Source organism: Phocoena sinus, chromosome 2 (genome assembly GCF_008692025.1).
Source record: "Phocoena sinus isolate mPhoSin1 chromosome 2, mPhoSin1.pri, whole genome shotgun sequence".
Classification (NCBI taxonomy): domain Eukaryota; kingdom Metazoa; phylum Chordata; class Mammalia; order Artiodactyla; family Phocoenidae; genus Phocoena; species Phocoena sinus.
In genome coordinates this window covers 37,331,534-37,354,783 of record NC_045764.1, presented here as the reverse complement: position 1 = coordinate 37,354,783, position 23,250 = coordinate 37,331,534, and the positions used below count along the sequence as shown (strand labels likewise).

Sequence of the window (23,250 nt, the reverse complement as noted above, 5' to 3'; positions counted from 1 at the left end):
GTAACCAGTACCACTAGTTGAAAAATCTTCCTTTCCTAATTAATTTTGAATGCCTTCCTTATCATATGTTTTTACCTGTTTTCCAGTCTATTTCTGGATTTCTGTTCCATTGATCTTTAATGTATTGCAAAGCCAGTGTTTGTGTGTTATTATTTTCTTGCCAAATTCTTTTGGTTATTTTCACTTGAATATTCTTCCAGGCAAACTTTGGGAAAAGTTTATCAAAGGAAGAAAACACTGCAATTGTGATTAGCTACATATTAATTTGGGAAGAATGCCTTCTAGTTATGTCAGTGAAAATAAACCAGTATTTTACACATCTGAAAAAGCCTTTCTATTGTTTCTGACATAAATGACAATGAGCTGGCATGAAACTCTTAAGTCCCAGCCTTCCCTCTTCTGATTCTGGAGATAGTTCGCTTCTGTTTTTTTAATTTAGTGTAACTGTCTCAGGAATGTCTATTACTCGTTCTTTTTTTTTTTTAATTTTATTTATCGATTGATTGATTTTGGGCTGCATTGGGTCTTCGTTGCCGTGTGCGGGCTTTTTCTAGTTGCAGCGAGTGAGGTCTACACTTCATTGCGGTGCGTGGGTTTCTCATTGCAGTGGCTTCTCTTATTGTGGAGCATGGGCTCTAGCACGCGGGCTTCAGTAGTTGCAGCATGTGGGCTCAGCAGTTGTGGCTCACAGGCTCTAGAGCGCAGGCTCGCTATTTGTGGTGCACGGGCTTAGTTGGTCCGCGGCATGTGGGATATTCCCGGACCAGGGATTGAACCCGTGTCCCCTGCATTGGCAGGCGGACTCTTAAGCACTGCACCACCAGGGAAGTACCTCTCATTCTTTGTTGATAACCTATTTTTTTATCTTCATGAATACAATTTCTTATAACTGTAAATCAAACAAAATGTTCTGAACTATGTCTACATGTAAGTTTTTCCCCAGTGATCTTGAGATAACTCTTAAATTTGTTACATATTTGTTATGTATTTATTTATAATACCTTTGACTACTCTATTGATCTCAACTATCTCTATTTCTTTTTTGGGTATACTTATTATTCTTAGGCTGAACCCCTACTCTCCCAGCTACCAATAATTTTTTTGTTTTTTTCTGTTCAATTTTCATATGTTTTTTTTCCCTTCACATTCTCAAGTTATTCACTACATAACTGATTCAAACGTCTGCATTGAATTGAACCATTTGTGTCCTGATATATAATTCTATTTGTTTTATTTTTCTTGTATTTTCCTATCTGGATAAACTGACTTTTTATTTATCCCTTCATCTCAGCCTCTTCACAACATCTTCTTATGGCAAACTGTTTCTAGTTCATATAAGTCAAGTCTTCTTAAATTTTTCTGAGGATATTAAGCTGATATCCTCTAAGATTTCCTTTTGTTTTCCCTCAGGAAATAATTTTGGGAGATACTTTTCCTTCTGAATCTTCACAGTAATGATTTCTTTTTTTGTGAGCTGAAAACTTCATAGGCTACAAAAAAATTATTAGTCATTCTCCTCAAATTCATCCTTGTACGTAGAGAGATCTATCCAAGTTTCATATTTGCCACAGTATGGGATGCCCTAGAATGTTCTTGCTTCCTTCTTGATCTACTTGGGTGATAAATTTATCCTCTCAGAAGTAGATGCTCAACATCATTAGTTATTAGGGAATGCAAACAAAAATCACAACGAGATACCACTTTACATACACTAGGATGGATATAGTAAAAAAAAAGACAATGATAAGTGTTGGTGAGATGGAGACATGGGAAACTCATACATTGCTGGTAGGAATGCAGAATTTTGTAGCTGCTTTGCAACAGTTTGGCAGTTCCTCAGAAAGTTAAACAGAGTTTCCATATGACTGAGCAATTCCAATCTTACATCTACCCAAGAGAACTGAAAACATGTTCACACAAAAACCTGTATAGAAATGTTCACAGACGCATTATTCACAATAGTCAAAAAGTGGATACAGGGACTTCCCTGGTGGCGCAGTGGTTAAGAACCTGCCTGCCAATGCAGGGGACACGGGTTCGAGCCCTGGTCTGGGAAGATCCCACATGCTGCAGAGCAACTAAGCCAGCGTGCCACAACTACTGAGCCTGTGCTCTAGAGCCCGCGAACCACAGCTACTGAACCTGCACGCCTAGAGCCTGTGCTCCACGGCAAGAGAAGCCACCGCAATAAGAAGCCCGCGCACCGCAATGAAGAATAGCCCCCGCTCGCTGCAACTAGAGAAAGCCCGCACACAGCAACAAAGACGCAATGCGGCCAAAAAAAAGAAAAAAGGAAAAAAAAGTGGATACAACCCAAATGTCTACCAAGTGATGAATGGATAACAAACTGTGGTACTTCCATACAATGGAATATTATCCAGCCACAAAAAGGAGTGACATACTGATACATGCTACAATATGGATAAATCTTGAAAACATGCTAAGTAAGAGAAATCAGTCACAGAGGAACACATATTGTATGATTCCATTTATATGAAATGTCCAGAATAGGAAACTCTATAGAGACAGATTAGTAGTAGTTAATAGATTAGTGGTTGCCAAGGACCGGGTGTTAGGGGAGTGAGGAGTGACTGCTAGTAGATATGGGGTTTCTTTCTGGGATGATGAAATGTTCTGGCATCAGACAGTGGTGACAGTTGCATGACCTTGTGAATGTACTAAACTCCACTGACTTGTAAACTTTGGAAGGGGGAATGGTATGGTATGTGAATTACATCTCAATAAAAAGTTTTTTTGATTTAAGAAAGAAAAAGTGGTTTCCCTGGTGGCGCAGTGGTTAAGAATCCACCTGCCAGTGCAGGGGACATGGGTTCGAGCCCTAGTCCAGGAAGATCCCACATGCCGCGGAGCAACTAAGCCCGTGCGCCATAACTACTGAGCCTGCATTCTACAGCCCGCAAGCCACGACTACTGAGCCTGTGTACCACAACTACTGAGCCCACGTGCCACAACTACTGAAGCCCGTGCACCTAGAGCCCATGCTCCACAACAAGAGAAGCCACCCCAGTGAGAAGCCCAAGCACTGCAACGAAGAGTAGCCTCTGCTCACCACAACTAGAGAAAGCCTGCATGCAGCAATGAAGACCCAATGCAGCCAAAAACAAACAAATAAATAAAATAAATTTTAAAAAAAGAAAGAAAAAGCAATTTTAGATGCCTCAAAAAAGATCAGTTTTTAAATCTGCCTTATTTTGATGTTTACTACCTTTAAGGTGAAAACAATTTTCATCCTACACGTACAAGGTGGCTTATGTACTATAAAATATTGTTTCCTTTGTTTATTTTTAAAAATGTTACCTGGCAGCCATCCTGATTAATCCACTTGTGCTGTACTTCATCTCTGGCAGAGTCACTGAGGCCAGCATGATACGCCAGAGCAGCGAGACCATCTTTCTGTAATGTGTCAGCCACTGTGTCACATTCTCGCCTGGAAAGGCAGTAAATTATCCCTGAGTCATCTGCCAAGAAACCAAACAGTATTGTGAAACAAGGACTTTTAACATAAATAACACAACCTACATTATGTTCTCAGAAATATGTGAATTGTAAACAGTTATAGTTTTCTCCATAGTTTTCTTACAGCAGAGGAAAACCACATAGGTAGAATAAGTCAAGCAACGTATCACGTGCACTGGAAATGACAAGATTTAACCTTTAATCCTGTCCCTCCAAATAACTCCTTAGGCAGACGTGGAGGAACCCTGGGCTCTGTTTCACACTTGCTATAAAATGGAAAGGCACTCTTCACAAACTGTAGAAAGCATATGGCAATACCTATCAAGAGCCTTAGAAATGCTCTTTTTTTTTTTTTTTTTTTTTTTTTTTTTTTTTTTGCGGTACGCGGGCCTTTCAGTGTTGTGGCCTCTCCTGTTGCGGAGCACAGGCTCCCGACGCGCAGGCTCAGCGGCCATGGCTCACAAGCCTAGCCGCTCTGCGGCACGTGGGATCTTCCCGGACCGGGGCACGAACCCGTGTCCCCTGCATCGGCAGGCGGACTCTCAACCACTGCGCCACCAGGGAAGCCCAATGCTCCTAACTTTTGATTCAATTTCTTTCTAGGAAACAAATCTAGGAAATAAAGTGATCCAAGGACTTATTATATAAGAAGTTTTGTTTGTAATTTTTAAAATTATAAGGGCCAGAAAAATCTTAAGGGCCAGCATTAGGACAATAATTAAGAAAGGAATTTATAAACTAAAACAAATTGCAACTATTAAGTGTTTTCTAAGTTTTTAAAATGACATGAGAAAATGTTTAAAATATAAAACAGGGTAAAGGTAGAAACACTGTAGATACAGTATGTTAATGGAAAGAAAAATGCATACAAAAATTATTGGAAGGAAATAAACCAAAATGGTAACAGTGACTTGTCCTATGGTGAGGCTTGTCTTTTGATTCTTTCTTTTTTTTTGTTGCTTTCTAAATTTTCTTCACTATATTTCTTGCTGTTTGTATGTATGCTATTTTTTAAATCAAAAAATAAAAGGTATTAAAGAAAAAGTCATCTCTCTGTGGCAGAGCCAAAGATACAGATACACACACAAGCTATTATTTATATTAGGTGCCTGGGAGGGGGGGGACTGGAAAAGGAAATTACTGACTTTTTCTTGGTCTATCTCTGCATTGTTTGATTTATTCAAACAAATACGTATACTAATTAAAGAAAATGAAATAGAGATGTTTAACAAAAAAATTCTCCATGGAAAAGTAGAGAAGAGGTTACATGGAAAACTACCATGAATTTCAGAATCTCATTTTAGTTAATATAACTCAAGGGCAGACACACTTGGGAGAAGGCACTAAAACAGAGCTGTGTAATTCATTAACTGATAGAAGCCAGAGGAAAGACAGTGAAACCATGAATTACAATACAGGTGTGTAGGAGGGAGTATTTAATACACTTTTTGTTAGGGTTTATTGTTAACAAACCAAATGAGATTTTATAATTTCCAGAATTGAGAGAGTTGCAATATTCTGCTCTATGAATAGCAAGTTAGTGCTATCATAATGAGAAAAGAAATGTTTAATATGCAATTTTATACATTCAATTGTGGTACTAAAAAGACACTTATTACTTCTAGACATGATTTATCACATGGCTGTACTCACGTGGGTGATGCTTTCTGATCCATTCTAAGCAATCAAATGCCACCTTTTTTGGTTTTTTGGGTAACACGTAGTATTTTAGATTATGTCTGTTGAAGCTCATGCTAAACCTAAAAAAAGTTGCAAACGTAAAATTTTGTTATTATAAGAAAATATAGTTTTAGCCATCTTCAAAAATTAAATGCTGATTTTCCACCATGCAAACCTAATTATCAAGTTGTCTTAAAGTGAATGTAACTACTGGCAGCTTACATGATAAAACACAGATGGAAGTTAGGTTAAGGATTAAGAATGGTGATAAGGAGGCAATGTCTATGGGACTAGTTATTAACAAAGAATCAGAAGGAATGCAGAAGAGAAAAACCTGTAGAAAAGACAGCAGCCAGCCTCTAAGATGAGGTGGATTAAAAGCAGAGATGGCTAAAACATTATTTAAAAGATTAAGAAAATCATAGAGAAAACATATATAACTTTAGGCCACCAACGCCCCCAAATTTTGACTGTGTACAGAAGAGTGAAGAACTGGTTGCAGGGCTGCAGGAGCTCAAGCCTGCAGACCCTGATCTCTGTACTTTGGCTGTGTGCCCAAGGGGAGTGTGGCTGACTCTGAGACAGATGTGCTCCTCTTTCTCTGGCCTTTTGCTTTTGGTCCCACACTTCCTCCCACTTCCTTAGTGAGCTCTTCCTCTCCATTATCTCCTTTCTTGTGCTTCAGTCTCTTCTGTGAACTCTTCCCTTTTATCTCTGCATATGTTCTAGGACCCCCAATCCTAAAACCAACAAAAGCTTCTCTTGACCCTACATACATTCCACTGCAGCTGGCATCCCTCCTCGTTCCTTCCCTCCAAAGGCAAGTTCCTAAGAAGACTCATGCCCCCAACCAACCAACCATACATCCAATTTCAACTCTCATCATTTCCATTCTGGCTTTCGCCATTACCATTCTACCAAAATTGTTTTAGCAAAGCTTTTATTTTATTTACTTATTTTGTGGCCGCACCACGTGGCAGGCGGGATCCTAGTTCCCCGATCAGGGATGGAATCCGCACCCCTTGCGGTGGAAGCACACAGACTTAATCACTGGGCCACCAGGGAAATCCTATCAAAGCTTTTAAAAACTGAAGGGTAAGGGAATTGTTACAGGGCCCTTGGCCCTGACGACACCCTCCAGCTGTGCCAGGTTCCAACATTGCCACAGAAAGGAGAGAGAACACTATCTAATGAGTTAAAGTTAGAGCACAAAGACATCTCAGTGCCTGGGTGGACGGAAGGAAACAAAGAGACCATGAACAGCAATAACCTGTGGTAAGGAGGTTGCCTCTAGACAGGGGGTGGGGATCAGAGGGAGGAAAGATGGGGAATAAAACCACTGCCTTTCTGTCTTTGTATCTAAGTCCAAGCTAGATGGGTCCAGGTTTTGTTGCCATTGATAAGATAAGCATTTAGTTTTAGGACTAAAGAACGCAACACTTCACATGTGGAGGGCAGTAGTTGTGCTCCTGAAGGGGCTGCAATACAAATAAGAAGGCCATGCAGTAGGCAGTGGTTCTTTCAACTGTGCAGGTAATCTTTCAACTGTGTCTGGTGCGCGCACTGGTCTGTAAGTTAGTTAGTTACTTATTTATTTATTTATTTATGGCTGCGTTGGGTCTTTGTTGCTGTGTGCGGGCTTTCTCTAGTTGCGGCGAGCGGGGGCTACTCTTTGTTGCAGTACGCGGGCTTCTCATTGTGATGGCTTCTCTTGTTGCGGAGCACGGGCTCTAGGCATGCGGGCTTCAGTAGTTGTGGCACGTGGGCGCAGTAGTTGTGGCATGTGGGCTCAGTAGTTGTGGCTCACGGGCTTAGTTGCTCCGTGGCATGTGGGATCTTCCTGGACCAGGGCTTGAACCCGTGTCCCCTGCACTGGCAGGCAGATTCTTAACCACTGTGCCACCAGGGAAGCCCCACGCACGCTGGTCTTTTGTTAGACCTCATTCTCTTACCTCTCCATGTGGTTGGCTATCCTTACCGAAAACTCTATTAGTGCTCACACCCATGGGGTTTCTCCCCCTTACCTCTGACTTCTTCCTCTCCTTCTCTCCTTTCCTTGCTTACTCCTTAAGTGAGAATCACCCCCCAAAATGCTTGGCTCTTCTTTCTTCTTCCTCTATATTACCTTCTTCAGGGACCTCACTCTCACTGCTTTAAACAGCACCAAATATCATTCCTGCAAGTCCCAACTTGCACTCCCAGCTTAGACCTCTTTTCAGAGTTCTAAACCACAGTCCAACTTCTTTCAGGTCAGTGGTCTAAAGTTGGGGTGTGCATACCCCTAGGGTTCACAAAGACTTTCCAAAGGTACATGAGCAAAGACAATTTTAAAGGAATCAATTTCCAGATCCCCTGTTTTCACACTTACGAATTTCCCCCTAAAGATGGATCTGAGAATGCCTGTAGTCAGGACTCCCTGCTTGTTACTCCTACCCTGTGTTTTCCTTTTACAATTGTCTCTCACTTTTGGAAAACAAACAAATTTTACTTTTCACCCATTCTCAACTTTACCACTGTGCATTGTTTTGGACATAAAAACCTCCAGTACACCAAATAAAACAAATTGAAATATAGTATGGGTGTAGATGAAACTTTCTCTAATCCGAATACCAGAAACTCTTGGTAGGGCTTCATGTCTCTAAGTGTTTTACATTATTTCTGTTAAGAGTAAAGTATAACATCAGGAATAAAGTATTTTGGCCTTTATTGGGGTGTTCTGATTTCAGATATACTGAGAGTAAGGTGGTGGGAGAGAAGATGATTCTCACTTTATGAAGTTGCTTCTTTCATTCCTATTGTCATAAAACGCATTACTCTGAGGGTCTTGTGAGACTACTGTTAAACAATACTTTGAAACCATCCCTCTTAAGATATCATTTAGGGCTTCCCTGGTGGTGCAGTGGTTAAGAATCCACCTGCCAAGGCAGGGGACACGGGTTCGAGTCCTGGTCCGGGAAGATCCTACATGCCGTGGAATAACTAAGCCCATGCGCCACAACTACTGAGCCTGCACTCTAGAGCCTGCGAGCCACAACTACTGAGCCCGTGTGCCACAACTACTGAAGCCTGCATGCCTAGAGCCCATGCTCCGCAACAAGAGAAGCTACTGCAGTGAGAACCCCGTGCACCACAACAAAGAGTAGCCCCCGCTCGCTGCAACTACAGAGAGCCCGCGCGCAGCAATGAAGACCCAACGCAGCCAAAAATAAATAAAATGTTTAAAAAATGCTGAAAAATATCCATTAAAAAAAAAGATATCATTTCTATGTACAAAACACTTAGAGATCTTTTAGTGCTTGAAATGGCAGAAGAATGTGTAGCAGATTGTGGCAAAAAAGATGGTAGATAAAGGACTTGATATGCCCATAGACTCTTTTTTTTTTTTTTTGCGGTACACGGGCCTCTCACTGTTGTGGCCTCTCCCTTTGCGGAGCACAGGCTCCGGACGTGCAGGCTCAGTGGCCATGGCTCACGGGCCCAGCCGCTCTGCGGCATGTGGGATCTTCCCGGACCGGGGCACGAACCCATGTCCCCTGCATCGGCAGGCAGACTCTCAACCACTGTGCCACCAGGGAAGCCCCGTCCATACTCTTTTGATTGTTCTGTCAATCATTTACAATCACTGCCACAGCTAAGGAAACTGCAGTCCTGATAAAATTAAGGCATAAAAAGAATTGCCCAGGAATACAAATGATGTAGATATTCTTGAAACTTATTTGATATGATTTGGGCTTAAGTTGGGAATGGTGCATGTGTCTGTCTCCCTACCAATAGGAATGCTGAAATGATTATACACAAGAATGGCTTTACTGCTCTTCCCTACAAATTACACTTTAATTTCAGAACCATGTTTCATACATTAAAAAAAAAAAGCTTTGGGTCAAAAAAGAGAGACAACAGCAAGTGCTGGTGGAATCAGAACCCACTATACCACCGGCGGGAATGTAAAATGGTGCAGCCACTTTGGGAAACAGTCTGGCAAAAGGTTAAAACAGTCCTCAAAAGGTTAAAAAGTTACCATACGACCCAACAATTCCACTCCTGGGTATATACCCAAGAGAAATGAAAATACAGGTACACACAAAACCTTTCGTTTGTGAATGTTCATATGCAGTTCAAACCCATGTTGCTCAAGGGTCCACTGTATTCACACAATTTGTTATAATGAGAAAGTTAACAGTCTCTTACAGTTCATTACATATAACATATCTTACTTGGCCTGTTGGAAAATGGGATCTTTGGAATTAACAGATATTCTAGTTAGGGAGAGTTCACATCAATTGATGAATGGATAAATAAAATGTGGAATGCCTATTCAATGCAAGATTATTCAGCCATAAAAAGGAATGAAGTTCTGATATGTGTTAAAACACGGATGACCCTTGAACACAGGTTAAGTGAAAGAAGATGGGCACAAATGAGGAGAGAATGGGGAGGACTGCTGAGTACTAGGTTTCTTTTTGGGGTGATGAAAATGTTCTAAACTTAGATTCGGGGGATGGTTGCACAACTCTGAAAATACAAACAAACGCACTAAATTCTAACCTTTAAATGGGTGAATTTTGTGGTGTGTCAATTATATCTCAATATTTTCTTTTCTAAAAAAGCTTTGGATTCCAAAATATCTTCACGATGGGAGTACTGATGTTGCCATTAAAATGGTAAATATTATTAGTTCCAGGGTGTCAAACTCATGTCATTTTAAGTGATGTGTCAGGAAATGGAATCAATTTGCACTCAGCTCTTGTTGCTCTTGGAACTGAGGCACTGTCATGAGGATATGCACTAAGTAGTTTATGTGAACTGAAAAACAAAGTTAGAATTTTTTTTTATATGTAAGAAAATAAGTTTGGCCAATTGGCTTGGCAATGACAACTGGCTTTGCCAGTTAGGTTATATGGTAGTCATGTGCCACTGTTTGAATAGTTTTGACAAACTATTATTTAAAAGCATATCAGGGACTTCCCTGGTGGTCTCGTGGTTAAGAATCCGCCTTCCAATGCAGGGGATGCGGGTTCGATCCCTGGTTGGGGAACTAAGATCCCACATGCTGCCGGGCAACTAAACCCACGTGCTACAACTACTGAGCACGTGGGTCACAACTAGAGAGCCCATGTGCCACAACTACAGAACCCACAGGCCCTGGAGCCTGTGTGCCACAACTACTGAGCCCATGTGTCACAACTAGAGAGAAGCCCGCACCCTGCAACGATGAGCCCGCTCACTGCAGCGGAGGATCCAGCATGCCGCAACGAAGGTCCGAGTTAACAGAAACTAAGAACCGACGCAGCCAAAAATAAAAGGAATAAGTATTAAAAAAGAAAAAAACGTTGAGGACTAGGAAAGCATATTAAGAGTCCCTGCACACAGCAGAGAAGACAGATAAGCTCTCTGAGGGACGGGTATAAAGAAAATTATTTTAAAAAAAGAAAAGCATATCACCTGATTAAAAATATATGTCAAAAATATACTAGGAAAGGTGTACTGAAACTAATAGTATTTTGATTTCCCCAACTCCTTCAAATATACTGGACACAAGATTCACCTGACTGAAAGAGTAACACAAATACTTAATAGTCATTAGAAATGTTTTGGTAAAGCATTTTTTTTAGGGTATATTTCCCAGAAAAAGTAAAGTGAGTAACTAATGATCTGACTTATTTTGTCAGTCAGATGGTTTTCAATTCTTCGCTTTTCACAATATTTGCAAGACTCAATTGAGATGTCAGCTGACAGATCATTAAAAATAATTTTTGATGACAGATCATATAATTTTGGCATTTACATCAGAAGGAATTCGAATAATTGAGCGTTAATACTGTAATAAAATGTTTTCCATTCCTATCTACATGTTTATGTGAGCAACACTTCTCAATGCTATAAAATATACCTATAAAAATAAGAAATATGAACAGACTTGATTTATCCATAGATATATGTACTAATAGGGAAAAAGTCCTATCTCATTAAGTTACACATTCCCCATCAAAATTTATACTTAAGAATTATTTTCAAAAATATTTAAGCTATTCTGATCAGTCAGGTACTACTAATGATTATATATAATTAGGACAAAAATTTTGGTATAGGAAATTTTAAAATAATTTATATATATTTTTTTCTTGCAGGTAAATATGACAGAGTAAGCAACAGGCTTCATGCATAAAAATAGGATAAAATTAGGATAAAATTCTGTAGGGAAACTGAAAGAGATATATGAGTTTGAAAAGAAAAGGGGATATTAAAAAACCTGTTAAAGAGTTAAAATTTTTATTATGTCTTCTATAAGTGGGAGATAGTAGGTACAGAATTGCTATGTTTATAGTCTACTGGATACATTTAAAAGAGCTAAGTAACAATTCTGTTTAAAAATGTTATTTACAACAGACCACTGTTCTCTTTATTTAAACTCATGTTGAGGAATTCCCTGGTGGTTCAGCGGTTAGGACTCCATGCTTTCACTGCCGAGGGGCTGGGTTCAATCCCTGGTTGGGGAACTCCCTCAAAAAACCAAAACAAAACAACAGAATAAAAAAAAGTCATGTTGAAAAATTTTAGGTGTCAGGTTTAGAAATGTACAAGTGGTACAATTCTCCAAAATTCTTTTAAGTCTCGTTGATTCAACTCTGCTTTCTCTCTGGATTCTGTCCCCTCCTTCCACTTCTGGTGTTGCCAATCTCTCTCCTAGATGGCTACAACTGGGTTCCTAAAGGGCCACCCTACCTCTAATCTCTTGTTCCTCCATTCCATCTTCTGTTCCACTGCCAGGGTTATCATTCAACCATACAGTTCAGATCAAGCCACTTCCCAGGTCAAAATGCCTACATAAGAAAGTCCAAACACTTTACCATCATGATATGCAAGACCCTCCAGATCTGGCCTCAAGCCACCTTTCTAGGGTCATGCCTTTATATTTCTCTTCTTATCCAATGGATTATCCACCATTCCTTGGGCCTGACCTGTAATTTCATGACAGAAACTTCAGCCCTGAATTCTCACTCTTCACCTGTTAAAATGCCATTCACCTTCCACTTCATACCCACTAGGATGAGTATAATCAAAAAGATACAGTAACAAGTGTTGGTGTGGATGTGGAGAAATTGCAACCCTCATATACTACAGAAGGTGAAATGGTGCAGCTGCTTTGGAAAATAATCGGGAAGCTCTTTAAAAGATTAAATGAAAAAAAAAAAAAAAGATTAAATGTAGAGTTACCCTATGACCCAACAATTCTACTCCTAGGTATATGCCTAAGAGAAATAAAAACATACATCCACATGACAATTTAGCATTTATACAAATGCTCACAGAAGCATTATTAATAACAGCCAAAGAATGGAAGCAACTCAAATATCCATTACATGATGAATGGATAAATAAAACAGAATATAATACAATAAAAAAGGATGAAATACCAGTATGTGTTACAACATGGATGGACCTTGAAAATGTTATGTTAAGTGAAAGAGGCCAATCACAAAAGGCCACATAATATATGATTCTATTTACATGAAATGTCCAGAATAGGCAAAAATCTATGGACACAGAAAGTAATTAGTGATTGCCTAGAGTTGGGGCGATAGGGAATAGTGGGAATTGACTGCTAATGGGTATGGAGTTTCTTTTAAGTGAGACAAAAATGTTCTAAAATTCGGAAGTGGTGGGGTTGCACAGCCCTGTGAATAAATGAAAAATAAAGCAAAACATCAACCATAGAACTGCATACTTTAAACAGGCGAATTTTAAGGTACGTAATTTATATCTCAGTACAGCTGTTTAAAACTTTAAAAAGACCATTGTTCCTACAAAGTCCACTTCCTTTATAAAACCCTACCTGACCCTCCTCGTAACCGTTAGTTGTTACTTTGGGTTACAGTCAATCTTGCCTCCCAAGTTCCAGCAGTCAATTTACAACTCTAATCACCACTTACTTCATTCTGCATTTGGTACAGTATTTAAAGGGTTCTGAAAGCAGACTGTTTGGGTTTAAGTCCTCACTCCAATACTTGCTAGGTGTATGGCTTTGTTTAAGCTGTTTAATGTCTCTGTGTTTCAGTTTCCTCATCCATAAAGTGAGGGAAATAGGAGCACTGACCTCATAAGACTTTTGTGTGGATAAATGAGTCAATACACATAAAATGCCAAGAACAGTGCCTGGCACATTGTATAGGCTAGATATGTAAGTGTTAGCTATTATTGTGGTATTATAGTATTATTGTTGTATTTACTGTCTAAATGTCTATCTCTTTTCTCTTACTCAGTTTGTATTTTAAGGCCCTAAGGAAAAGGAATAAAGCCAATCCATTTTACTTATTTCCATCCTCATATTTCCCAAAGATGAAGAATACTATCACAGACTGGCAGTAGGAGAGAAGCATGGGGGCCATGGCTTCAACCCTAGGGACACATGCCTTCACCAGGGCCATGACATAGCAGCAGTTGGGAAATGTAATCCAAACAAGAGGCCTATGGGCAGAAAAGAAGATCAGGAAAAAAATGTAACAGAAAGTGTTAGTTAAAATCTTTTACTTCCACTCAGGGATTTAAATTCTCCCAAATATAGAAGTACCAAATATATTAAGGAGTCAACAGACCTGCCCAAATTTTCATATTTTACCCACATTTACCAAAGTTCCTCCATATGTTTCATTTATTCATTCTTACTGAGTGCCAAATATGCACAGGGCACCACATGCTAGACTCAGGAAATGTACAATCTATTACTTTTCCAAGCAGACCTCCCCCGCACATTACTAGGAAAAGATATTAAACCTGTATGTGCAATGTTTACTCAAACAAAAATGACAAATTCTACACTTTCAAAAGGTTATTCAAAAGGTGAATTGAATTTATATCACTTCTTTTAACTATGGGCATTTGGCAATTAATATTACTAGTCTAAAAGAATAGTAGATTGCATCTGGCATAAAGTGATGGAAAAAAGCTAAAAATACTGCCTATTTTTAAAAAAGCTTTTAGGGCTTCCCTGGTGGCGCAGTGGTTGAGAGTCCGCCTGCCGATGCAGGGTACACAAGTTCGTGCCCTGGTCCGGGAAGATCCCACATGCCGCGGAGCGGCTGGGCCCGTGAACCATGGCCGCTGAGCCTGCGCGTCCAGAGCCTGTGCTCCGCAACGGGAGAGACCACAACAGTGAGAGGCCAGCGTACCGCAAAAAATAAATAAATAAAAGCTTTTATAGATCAATGGAGTACTTGTAGAAGCAAATTTCTAGCATCTGGGTTCTTCACGAGAACCTGAAGACACCTTAAATATAATGTTGTAATGTAAATCAATTATGGAAGAAAATATCTTTTTCCCCCAAATTTTATACAAACACTCCTCTGCAAGTAAGATTAAATTAAAATTTTGCATTCTGGGGCTTCCCTGGTGGCGCAGTGGTTAAGAATCCGCCTGCCAATGCAGGGGACAGGGGTTCGAGCCCTGATCCAGGAAGATCCCACATGCCACGGAGCAACTAAGCCCATGTGCCACAACTACTGAGCCTGCACTCTAGAGCCCGCAAGCCACAACCACTGAACCCATGTGCCACAGCTACTGAAGCCTGTGCACCTAGAGCCCGTGCTCCACAACAACAGAAGCCACCACAATGAGAAGCCCATGCACCGCAACAAAGAGTGGCCCCCACTCGCCACAACTAGAGAAAGCCTGCGCACAGCAACGAAGACCCAACACAGCCCCCCCCAAAAAAAATTTGCATTCCAATTTTTTTGATTACACGCACAAAATACTGAGGACTCTAAAATCCTTGGGCTTAAGAATGTCAGTTTAATCTGCAAAGGTCTCTGAAGCTATCTTAATCTCAAACCCCCTCATGTCCCCTCATATGGCACTTAGAGTTCTTCTCATTACCACTGAGATGCTGTTATTGTTCTTACTGGTTATAATATTTACAGAGCCAGCTTATTCTCTTTGTTTCCAAATGAACAAAGCTTTAAAAATTCACCCCAATACATTAGTCATTATTCCTTCAGACCTTAAAACACCCACTAATTCCATTCTTCAAAGCATTCCATTCCTCAAAGCACCCACTAATAAATCAGAAGGAAAAAATATTTTAACCTTGGTAGACAACAACTGTTAAGTAAATATTCGCTGAGTAAATTAACCCGTCAGAGAATGTACCTGTTTCTACAAAGTCATACAGAGGCACAAAATAATTCAGTGCAACCTATGTTGGGGACATTTTTTATAGTAGTTTTTGCTATTGAATAATTATGGATTTGGTGGCAGTAAGAAGCACTTTGCTGTTGAGATGAAAACAAAGTTAAAAAAGCAGTATACATAGTTTCTGGACTGTTTTCAACATCCTGGATATAGCTGGGATGTCAGAAGAAAATGACAAAGCAGGTTCATCTGTTCATTTCGTCATATACTCTAGGATATACGCGAGCCAAAACTGGATAAATAAAAGCTAGTTTATTACTGGGACTATCCTAGGATTTAACAGGTATGCCATGCACTTTATCCCTATTTCCAAAACAGGTACTGGGATAGAGTTTTAATTTCAGTGAGGAAAGAAAAGCCCTAGGGTCCTGGCTCCCAAATTTTGCTGCACATTGGAGTCACTTGGGAATTAAAAAAAAATACCGGCTGGGACTTCCTTGGTGGGTAGTGGCTAAGAATCCGCCTGCCAATGCAGGGGACACCGGTTTCAGCCCTGGTCCGGGAAGATCCCACATGCCATGGAGCAAATAAGCCTGTGCGCCACAACCACTGAGCCTGAGCTCTAGAGCCCGCGAGCCACAACTACTGGAGCCCACGCTCCACAACTATTGAAGCTGGCACGCCTAGAGCCCGTGCTCTGCAACAAGAGAAGCCACTGCAATGAGAAGCCCATGCACCACAACAAAGAGTACCCCCGCTTGCCGCAACCAGAGAAAGCCTGCACGCAGCAACGAAGACCCAATGCAGCCGAAAAAACAAAAAACAAAAACCATACTGGCTCCCAGACCCCCAAATTCTGATATAATTGGCATTGGGTACAACCTAGGCATTGGGATTTTTAAGACTCTATAGATGATTCTAATGTGCAGCAATCTGGGAACCACTGCCCCAGGGTTTCAAAATTAGTAACTTTCGACAACTTACACCTGAGGTCTAAGAATCTTCAGCTGAGTGAGGATGTCCTTCTGTACCCTGGGATTAGCTGTGGCAGTAAGAGCCATCACTGGAACAGAGGGAAACTTCTGGCGAAGCATATTCATTCTTTTGTAATCTGGACGAAAATCATGTCCCCACTAGTTGGAAAAAAAAAAAATACTGCTTTTCAGACTATTTGGATCTTCCCTATATAAAGCAAAGACTGCTCACTATATTAAGAACCACCTTATTCTTCAGTGAAATAGCAGAATAATTCACTCAATACTTTTTCTCTTGGCTCTGAAAATATATATACTGTTGGTAGTACAATCTATTGCTATCTCAAGACATAGAGAACAGTATTTACCTGACTGACACAATGTGCTTCATCAATAACAAAACGTGCCAAGAGCTTCCTCTCATACAGATTCTCCAGAGTAGAAATCAGTCTGTTACTTGCACAGACCTAGACCAGAAATGCATTAATCAGACATTTTAAAACATTTAAACATATCACCTTAAGGATTTGGTTGTCTTTAAGTTCCACTATGACTTAAGTTGTATTAAAACCTCCACATAAAATTGGTTCTGATTTCGATCTACAAATAGAATTAGAAGTAATAGGAAATAGCAAATGAGACATATTAGAATGTTTACCCACATTTAGCAAACAGTTTTGTATTAGGTCAGTGGTTCTAAAAGAATTTTTCTTCCTCAGTGTATTTGGGAGCCACCACATGTTTACACTGGTAGCAGGGTTACAGACGTGTGTTACGTGTGTGTGTTGTCTGGGGGAAATATATACATATATATGTGCATGTATACATATATATATGTACATATATTTATATTTTGTAGCTCTGTCCATAACTGGGCCTGGAAGCAATGACATGCCAGTAGCAATGACCATCTCTGGCACCCACGTCTTGATAGACATGTCAAAAGGTCACAGAAGCCAGTCTGATGGAGCTTTCCCACTGGCCAAACCTAGGACAATTAGAACATCAAAATACATAACAGTAAATGATTATAACCTACTGAATAAATTAAGAATCCATGATTTCATATTGATACAAATAAATATGTGGGTAAAGGGAAAAGCCTGTCCTTACAGCAGAATGCCAACTAAATTGGAAAAAAATCATCATTTGGCACTCACTACAATAATAACTGATGGGGAATCATCAATGGATGATGAAACTCTTGGGTCAAAGTCTGATGAGTAATAGGATATTTACATAGTCTCAAGAGTATTCCACAACAGGATACCTACAATTACAAAAAAAAATTACATTTATTTTTGTAATTAATAATCACAAAAAAAGAGTAATTTTTCAGTGGAAGTCTGGCAGACAAACAACACCTTAACCAAATGATCAAAGTTAACTAACATCACCAGTAATATTATAGAATGAATCAACACCAAATGCCTCCTGATAGGATACACTGAGAACATATCACCACTTCTGTGATATTCCCTTCAAAAATGACGAATACAAATCCAATCAGGAGGAAACATAAACTGAGGGACAGTCCTCAAAACAACTGGCCTTCACTCTTCAAAACTGTCAAAATCATGAAAGACAGAATGCAATGCATAATCTAGGATTTTCTTTTGCTAGAAAGGATATTATTGGGACAACTAGTAAAACTGGAATAAGGTTTACAGATAAAGTAATAGTACTGCATCAATGAATATTTTCTAATTTTGATAACTGTACTGAGGTTATGCAAGAGAATTCCTTGTTTTTAGGAGATGTACAGTGAAGTATTTAGGGTTAAAAGGATATGTCTGCAACTTACTCTCAAATGTTTGAGGGAAAAAGAGAGAAAGAATGATAGAGCAATTACAGTAAAATGCTACCATTTGGGGTTTCCTGTGAAAGTTATACAGGAATTCTTGCACTAAACTGTACATCAGAAATTATGTCAAAAAATTTAAAATATACGTATTCTAATGGGCTTTTATGAGATAATAGAAAAGATAAACTGGTCTCTGCTCCCAGTTCCTGGGCACAGGGTTCCTGGAACTCTTGTAAATTCTTAAGTGATAAAGCAGTACGAGTGGGACTCCCCCGGTGGCGCAGTGGTTAAGAATCCGCCTGCCAATGCAGGGGACATGGGTTCGAGCCCTGGTCTGGGAAGATCCCACGTGCCACGGAGCAACTGAGCCCGTGAGCCACAACTACTGAGCCTGCGCTCTAGAGCCCATGCTCTGTAACAAGAGAAGCCAGTGCACGGCAACGAAGAGTAGCCCCCACTCGCCGAAACTAGAGAAACCCCACACGCAACAACAAAGACCCAACGCAGCGAAAAAAAAAAAAGAGCACTAGGAGCATCTTTTGTTCTCTTGAGGCAACTGTGGGTGGGCTCCTGGGTGGGGGATGGTCACCAGAAAGACCAAGCCATGATTAAAAACTTGGAATTTTCGGTCCTACCCCCATCCACCAGAGAAGGGAGTCAGTCTGGAAGTGGAGTCAATAATTGTTCATGCCTACGTGAGGAAGCCTCCATTAAATCCCAAAAGTATGGGGTTCAGAGAGGTTCTAGGTTGCCAAACACATCCACGTACTGGAGGCTGATGCACCCCAACCCCACAGGGACAGAAGCTCCTGTGCTCAGGACCTTCCCAGACCTTGCCCTGTGTATCTTTTCATCTGACTGTTTATCTGTGTCCTTTACCATAGCCTTTAATAAACTGGTAAATGTAAGTAAGTGTCTCCCTGAGTTCTGTGAGCTGCTCTTGCAAGTCACTGAATTCAAGCAGGAGGAGGTCATGGGAACCTCTGATTTGTAGCCAAGTCAGACAGAAGTTGCGATACCCTGTGGATTGGCCCCTGAAGCAGAGTGGTAAGAATCTTGTGGGACTGAGCCCTTAACCTGTGGGACCTGACACTATCTCTGGATAGTTGATAGAGAACCACTTGATATAAGGAAAAACCTCCATACATTTGGTGACTAGAAGTGAAATATTCTACGTGAGTAGTAAAGGAGAGAAACACAGAAGGGAAAGACTGGGTTTTTCCTTACTCAGTAGGGAGAAATGGGTTTTTTCTAAAAGAGCTTTAATATAGTATTTTAAAATAATGATATAAATACAAACCTTCTCTGGAGTAACATAAAGAAGTTTTATAATCGGGTCTTTTTTTGATAACTGGAGGTAAATATTTGTAGCTTCTGAGTCAGTCTTATCACCTGTCAGATATGTAGCCGGAATCTAAGCATAAAAGTAGTAAACAATTTAAATTTTACCCATTAATCTGACTCAAGATTACATTTATCCGTAGGTTTCATAAATATTTTACAAGTCACATATCACACCTGTCAAAGGAAAGAGAATCTCAACATAATAAAAAGTAATCAGTACATATTTTTTAAAAACCCTTGTTAACCATAAGTCAAATATTCTTCCCATTGTTTACTTCCTTTTCTTTTCTTTTTTCCCATTTCTTTACTTCCTTAGCTTTTCATATCTGTAAGTAAGATAAATATGAATTCAGCATCCAGAAGGTTCCAGTCCTAATGTATGACCACCTTTTTTTTTTTAAGGTAAATGCATCTTTTGGGTTTTAATGCATAACAACACTGAAAGGACCACAACATCATGAATGGCTGAACAATGGCTACCATCACTGTACTAAAACATGCCTGGGAAGAAAAATCAAACCAGTGGTCTTGTTGAGGGGTGGTGGTTCATAAAGCTGAACACAGTTCTGTTTGATCACAGTATGTAGGATTTAATAGACTGTATTCACATACTTTCTTAACCTCAGCCAGGAGGAAAAAGGACAAACGTGTGTGGGCATGCACATGTGTATGCATTTTAACATATTAAGGGAGTGAGAACTAAGCTGATCTGACAGGAGTAAAAAAAGAAATCCTTCCATATTAGAAAAAAAATTTTACATCAGTAAAATACAGGTTAAAAGTTCTTACCAAAATACATTCTTCTAGAGTAAAATCAGACTGAACTCCAGAATGTTACCTGTACCAGAATTCTCAAAGACTTGTTCTTAAATGTACAACTTAATATAACTGCCGTGCTTTATTCTTATAATCCATGAACTATTTAATGAAAAAGGTTACCCAGAGTACTGAAATATAATTGTTTTTAAATTATGTTTTTATTAGCATTTTTATTATAATTGGTAGTGTTTTAACTTACATCAAAGGAAGTCAGCTTTTGGACTTGATCTATTATAAGTGATCTCAAGGGAGAAATGACAATAGTGACCCCGGGAGAAACACAGGCAGGGAGCTGGTAACACAAGCTTTTACCACCTCCTAAAAGAAATCACAACAACAAAAAAATCTGTCAGATTCTATTTTGAGAGTATGAAAGCAAAAGTTACAATATAAATTACATATAATATTTAAAGTAATTAATAGGACACCAAGCGATATTCTCCAAGGTGCCAAAATATGCCATATTTGAATGAGCCAAAATACTTGGTCAATTTAAATGTGTAAAAACGATCTCTTGGGACATCTTATGTACGTGCATATCATAGCAAAAGCAAGAATCAGGGCAGGAAACTTAAATGCAACAGAATTACTTTAAAAGTCTACTTGAGAAAGACCCTGAAAAATGCCCCGTTGAAACCCTAGAGGATAATGGAAAGCCATGAAAACCACTGGACGAGGGAGGCGAGAATTCTACCATTGAACCAACGCCTCAAACCTCTGGACGAGATCAATGCCAGGGTCCTCTCCAGCTTTAGTTTTGGAGTACCAAATTGGAGTCAAATCAGAAGACACAGACTGAACAAGTTAATGAAGTATGAAATGCTGCTGATTAAACAAACCAACACTGTCTAAAATTTAAAATCAGCTTGAAAAAATTCAGATACCCAGGCAACATTATTTAATGACGATGGCAACAACTGATTGAAGGTCACAACAAAGGTGAGTAAAAGGCAGAGGGAAGACATGTGAATAATGAAACTCCAAACTCCCTATGCTGCTGCTGCTTTTTTTTTTAAATTGAAGTATAGTTGATTTACAGTGTCCCCATGCCTCTTACCCTAACGGCTTATTTAATATTCTTATTTGGATGACTATAAATCATTGAACAGCTGTTATAAACTTTAATAGCATGATGAAAAGTCCTGGATCTCTTCAAAACTGAGGACAAGAAAGAACTACACTCAATGCTTTTCACTTAATCCTCAAGACATTCTGTGAAGTGGGCACGTTGGTATTATCCCCACTGTGCACACGAGGAGACTGGGGTTCAGGGAGTGAAGTGCCTTGCTCAAGTCCACACTGTTAATAAGTGGCAGAGCTGTGCTTTAAGCCTAGGGCATCGCTCCAAAGCTGATGATTTTTAACCACCATACAACACTAGGCTGTACCAAATAAACTGCCAGAAATGGTCGTGGTCTCTAACAGTAATTTTTTGGCTCATGTTCCAGGCGAATTTTGACTAGAAAAAAGAAAAATTCCCAAAGGAAAATCCTAGATCAATTCAACACAACGAGCTTTGAGTTGAAAATCTTAAAGGGCAATAAATGCTATCATATCAACAACTAGAATAGAGGATTGAGGTGATACACTTTCCTAACTATGGCATGGGAGGTTTAGAGGTCCCTAAATGATAGAAATACTGTGTAGGTTCTTTTTATTTTTATTAAAGGGCTTTCATTTAACATCTGCCAATGGATTCCTGCCAATTCATATCTAAAAATACATACCAGTGGGCATTAAGATAAAACAGTCTTCACCAAGGAGTGCAGCATTGATCGCCTCTAGCTGATTAGTTCTAAAATTATGCAGGCCAAATTTTTTATGAAAAATCTTCATCATTTCTTTTGTATGAGGAAAATTGAGACTTTGGAAACGCTCGTGTTTCAGATCTCTGGATGCTAAACTTTGCTCCGACTTGTCTAAGAAAATAATCAATGTTAAGAGAAATCAGGGCATTACTGTAACAAATCAGTTTTAGCATTTTAACCCTTTGCCCTGCATAATCATTGGTGTACGTTTCCCTGCAGCACATCCTTCTTTACCTGTTTATCAGGGTTTCCTTGCTGTCCAGTGTCAAAGCCACCAGAGACTTCCTAAGGGCCAAATTCAAGTCTTTCCTTGACTTTTCTGTAGCATCTACCACTACTACTTATTCTCTCGTTCTTCTCTCTTGACCTTCAAGATAATCATGGGTTTTCTACTCGCTTTAAATTCCCTTTCCTGGCTCCATTTCCTCCACTTGCCCCTTAAATTTGGGAATCTTTCGGACACTTGGGACTGTGCTTTTTAGACTGGTTTTTTTTTTTGGAATTTTCCTAGTCCTATGACCTTAAACGTCACTGATGTGCGCACAACGCCTAGATCTCTTTCTTAAGACTTGACGGATGCCCTCCTAAGTTCCAGTCCTGCACGCACCTCGAACTGTCTGCCAGACATTTCTACCTGAATGACTTCCCAACACTTCATGCTCAGCAAGCCTTAAAACAGCCCTCCTCAGCTTTGCTCCAAATCTGCCTGCCTCCCGACTTCCCTGTTTCTGTTAACAGTGTCACGGTTTTCCCAGTCACTGGGTCTGAAACCGCAGAATCACCCCAACTTCCTCTGGTTCTTCTTCCATGGCGTCTCTCGCACCCGCCCCCATGCTGCCTCCTCGCTGTTGCAACTCTGGCTCCGCACAGAGAACAAGAGGTGCTCACGCCAGCGCTGGCAGTTACATCAACCCCGGCACTCAACCACCGCAAAGATAACTGCGAACACCAAGTATGACATGCCCAAACATGACACAAAAATAAATCCATTAATGGTTATTTTAAAGGTCAACAGAAGAACTGTAAGAACAACCTCCGTGGCATTAAGTCATAAATGGCAAAAACAGGGAGGACTGTACTTTACAAAAACTTACACGTATAAACTTGTTTCAGTTAAAAAAACCCCACTTTTTGATAACTTTATAAGGTCGATGTAAGGTTTTAAAATTAATTTTGGGTTTTCTCTGCAGCCTTTACAACGGCTAATTTCACTCTTCCA

The 23,250-nt window shown here is 39.8% G+C and overlaps 1 protein-coding gene across 6 annotated transcripts in view; it reads right to left on the bottom strand.

Moving 5' to 3' along the window:
- BLM (BLM RecQ like helicase) overlaps positions 1–23,250 on the bottom strand; it is an 87,234-nt gene that overhangs the window by 27,603 nt on the left and 36,381 nt on the right. For all 6 annotated transcript variants that reach the window (XR_004348312.1, XM_032621887.1, XM_032621889.1 and 3 more), the window contains 7 exons: positions 21,951–22,142; positions 20,423–20,541; positions 19,361–19,474; positions 16,625–16,723; positions 16,267–16,415; positions 5,131–5,237; positions 3,319–3,479 (listed from right to left, as the gene is read on the bottom strand). Coding sequence is in view for 5 of the 6 variants with exons in the window: in XM_032621887.1 (XP_032477778.1) it covers positions 3,319–3,479; positions 5,131–5,237; positions 16,267–16,415; positions 16,625–16,723; positions 19,361–19,474; positions 20,423–20,541; positions 21,951–22,142 (941 nt within the window). In the remaining variant the exon portion in view is untranslated. The remainder of the gene's footprint in view (positions 1–3,318; positions 3,480–5,130; positions 5,238–16,266; positions 16,416–16,624; positions 16,724–19,360; positions 19,475–20,422; positions 20,542–21,950; positions 22,143–23,250) is intronic.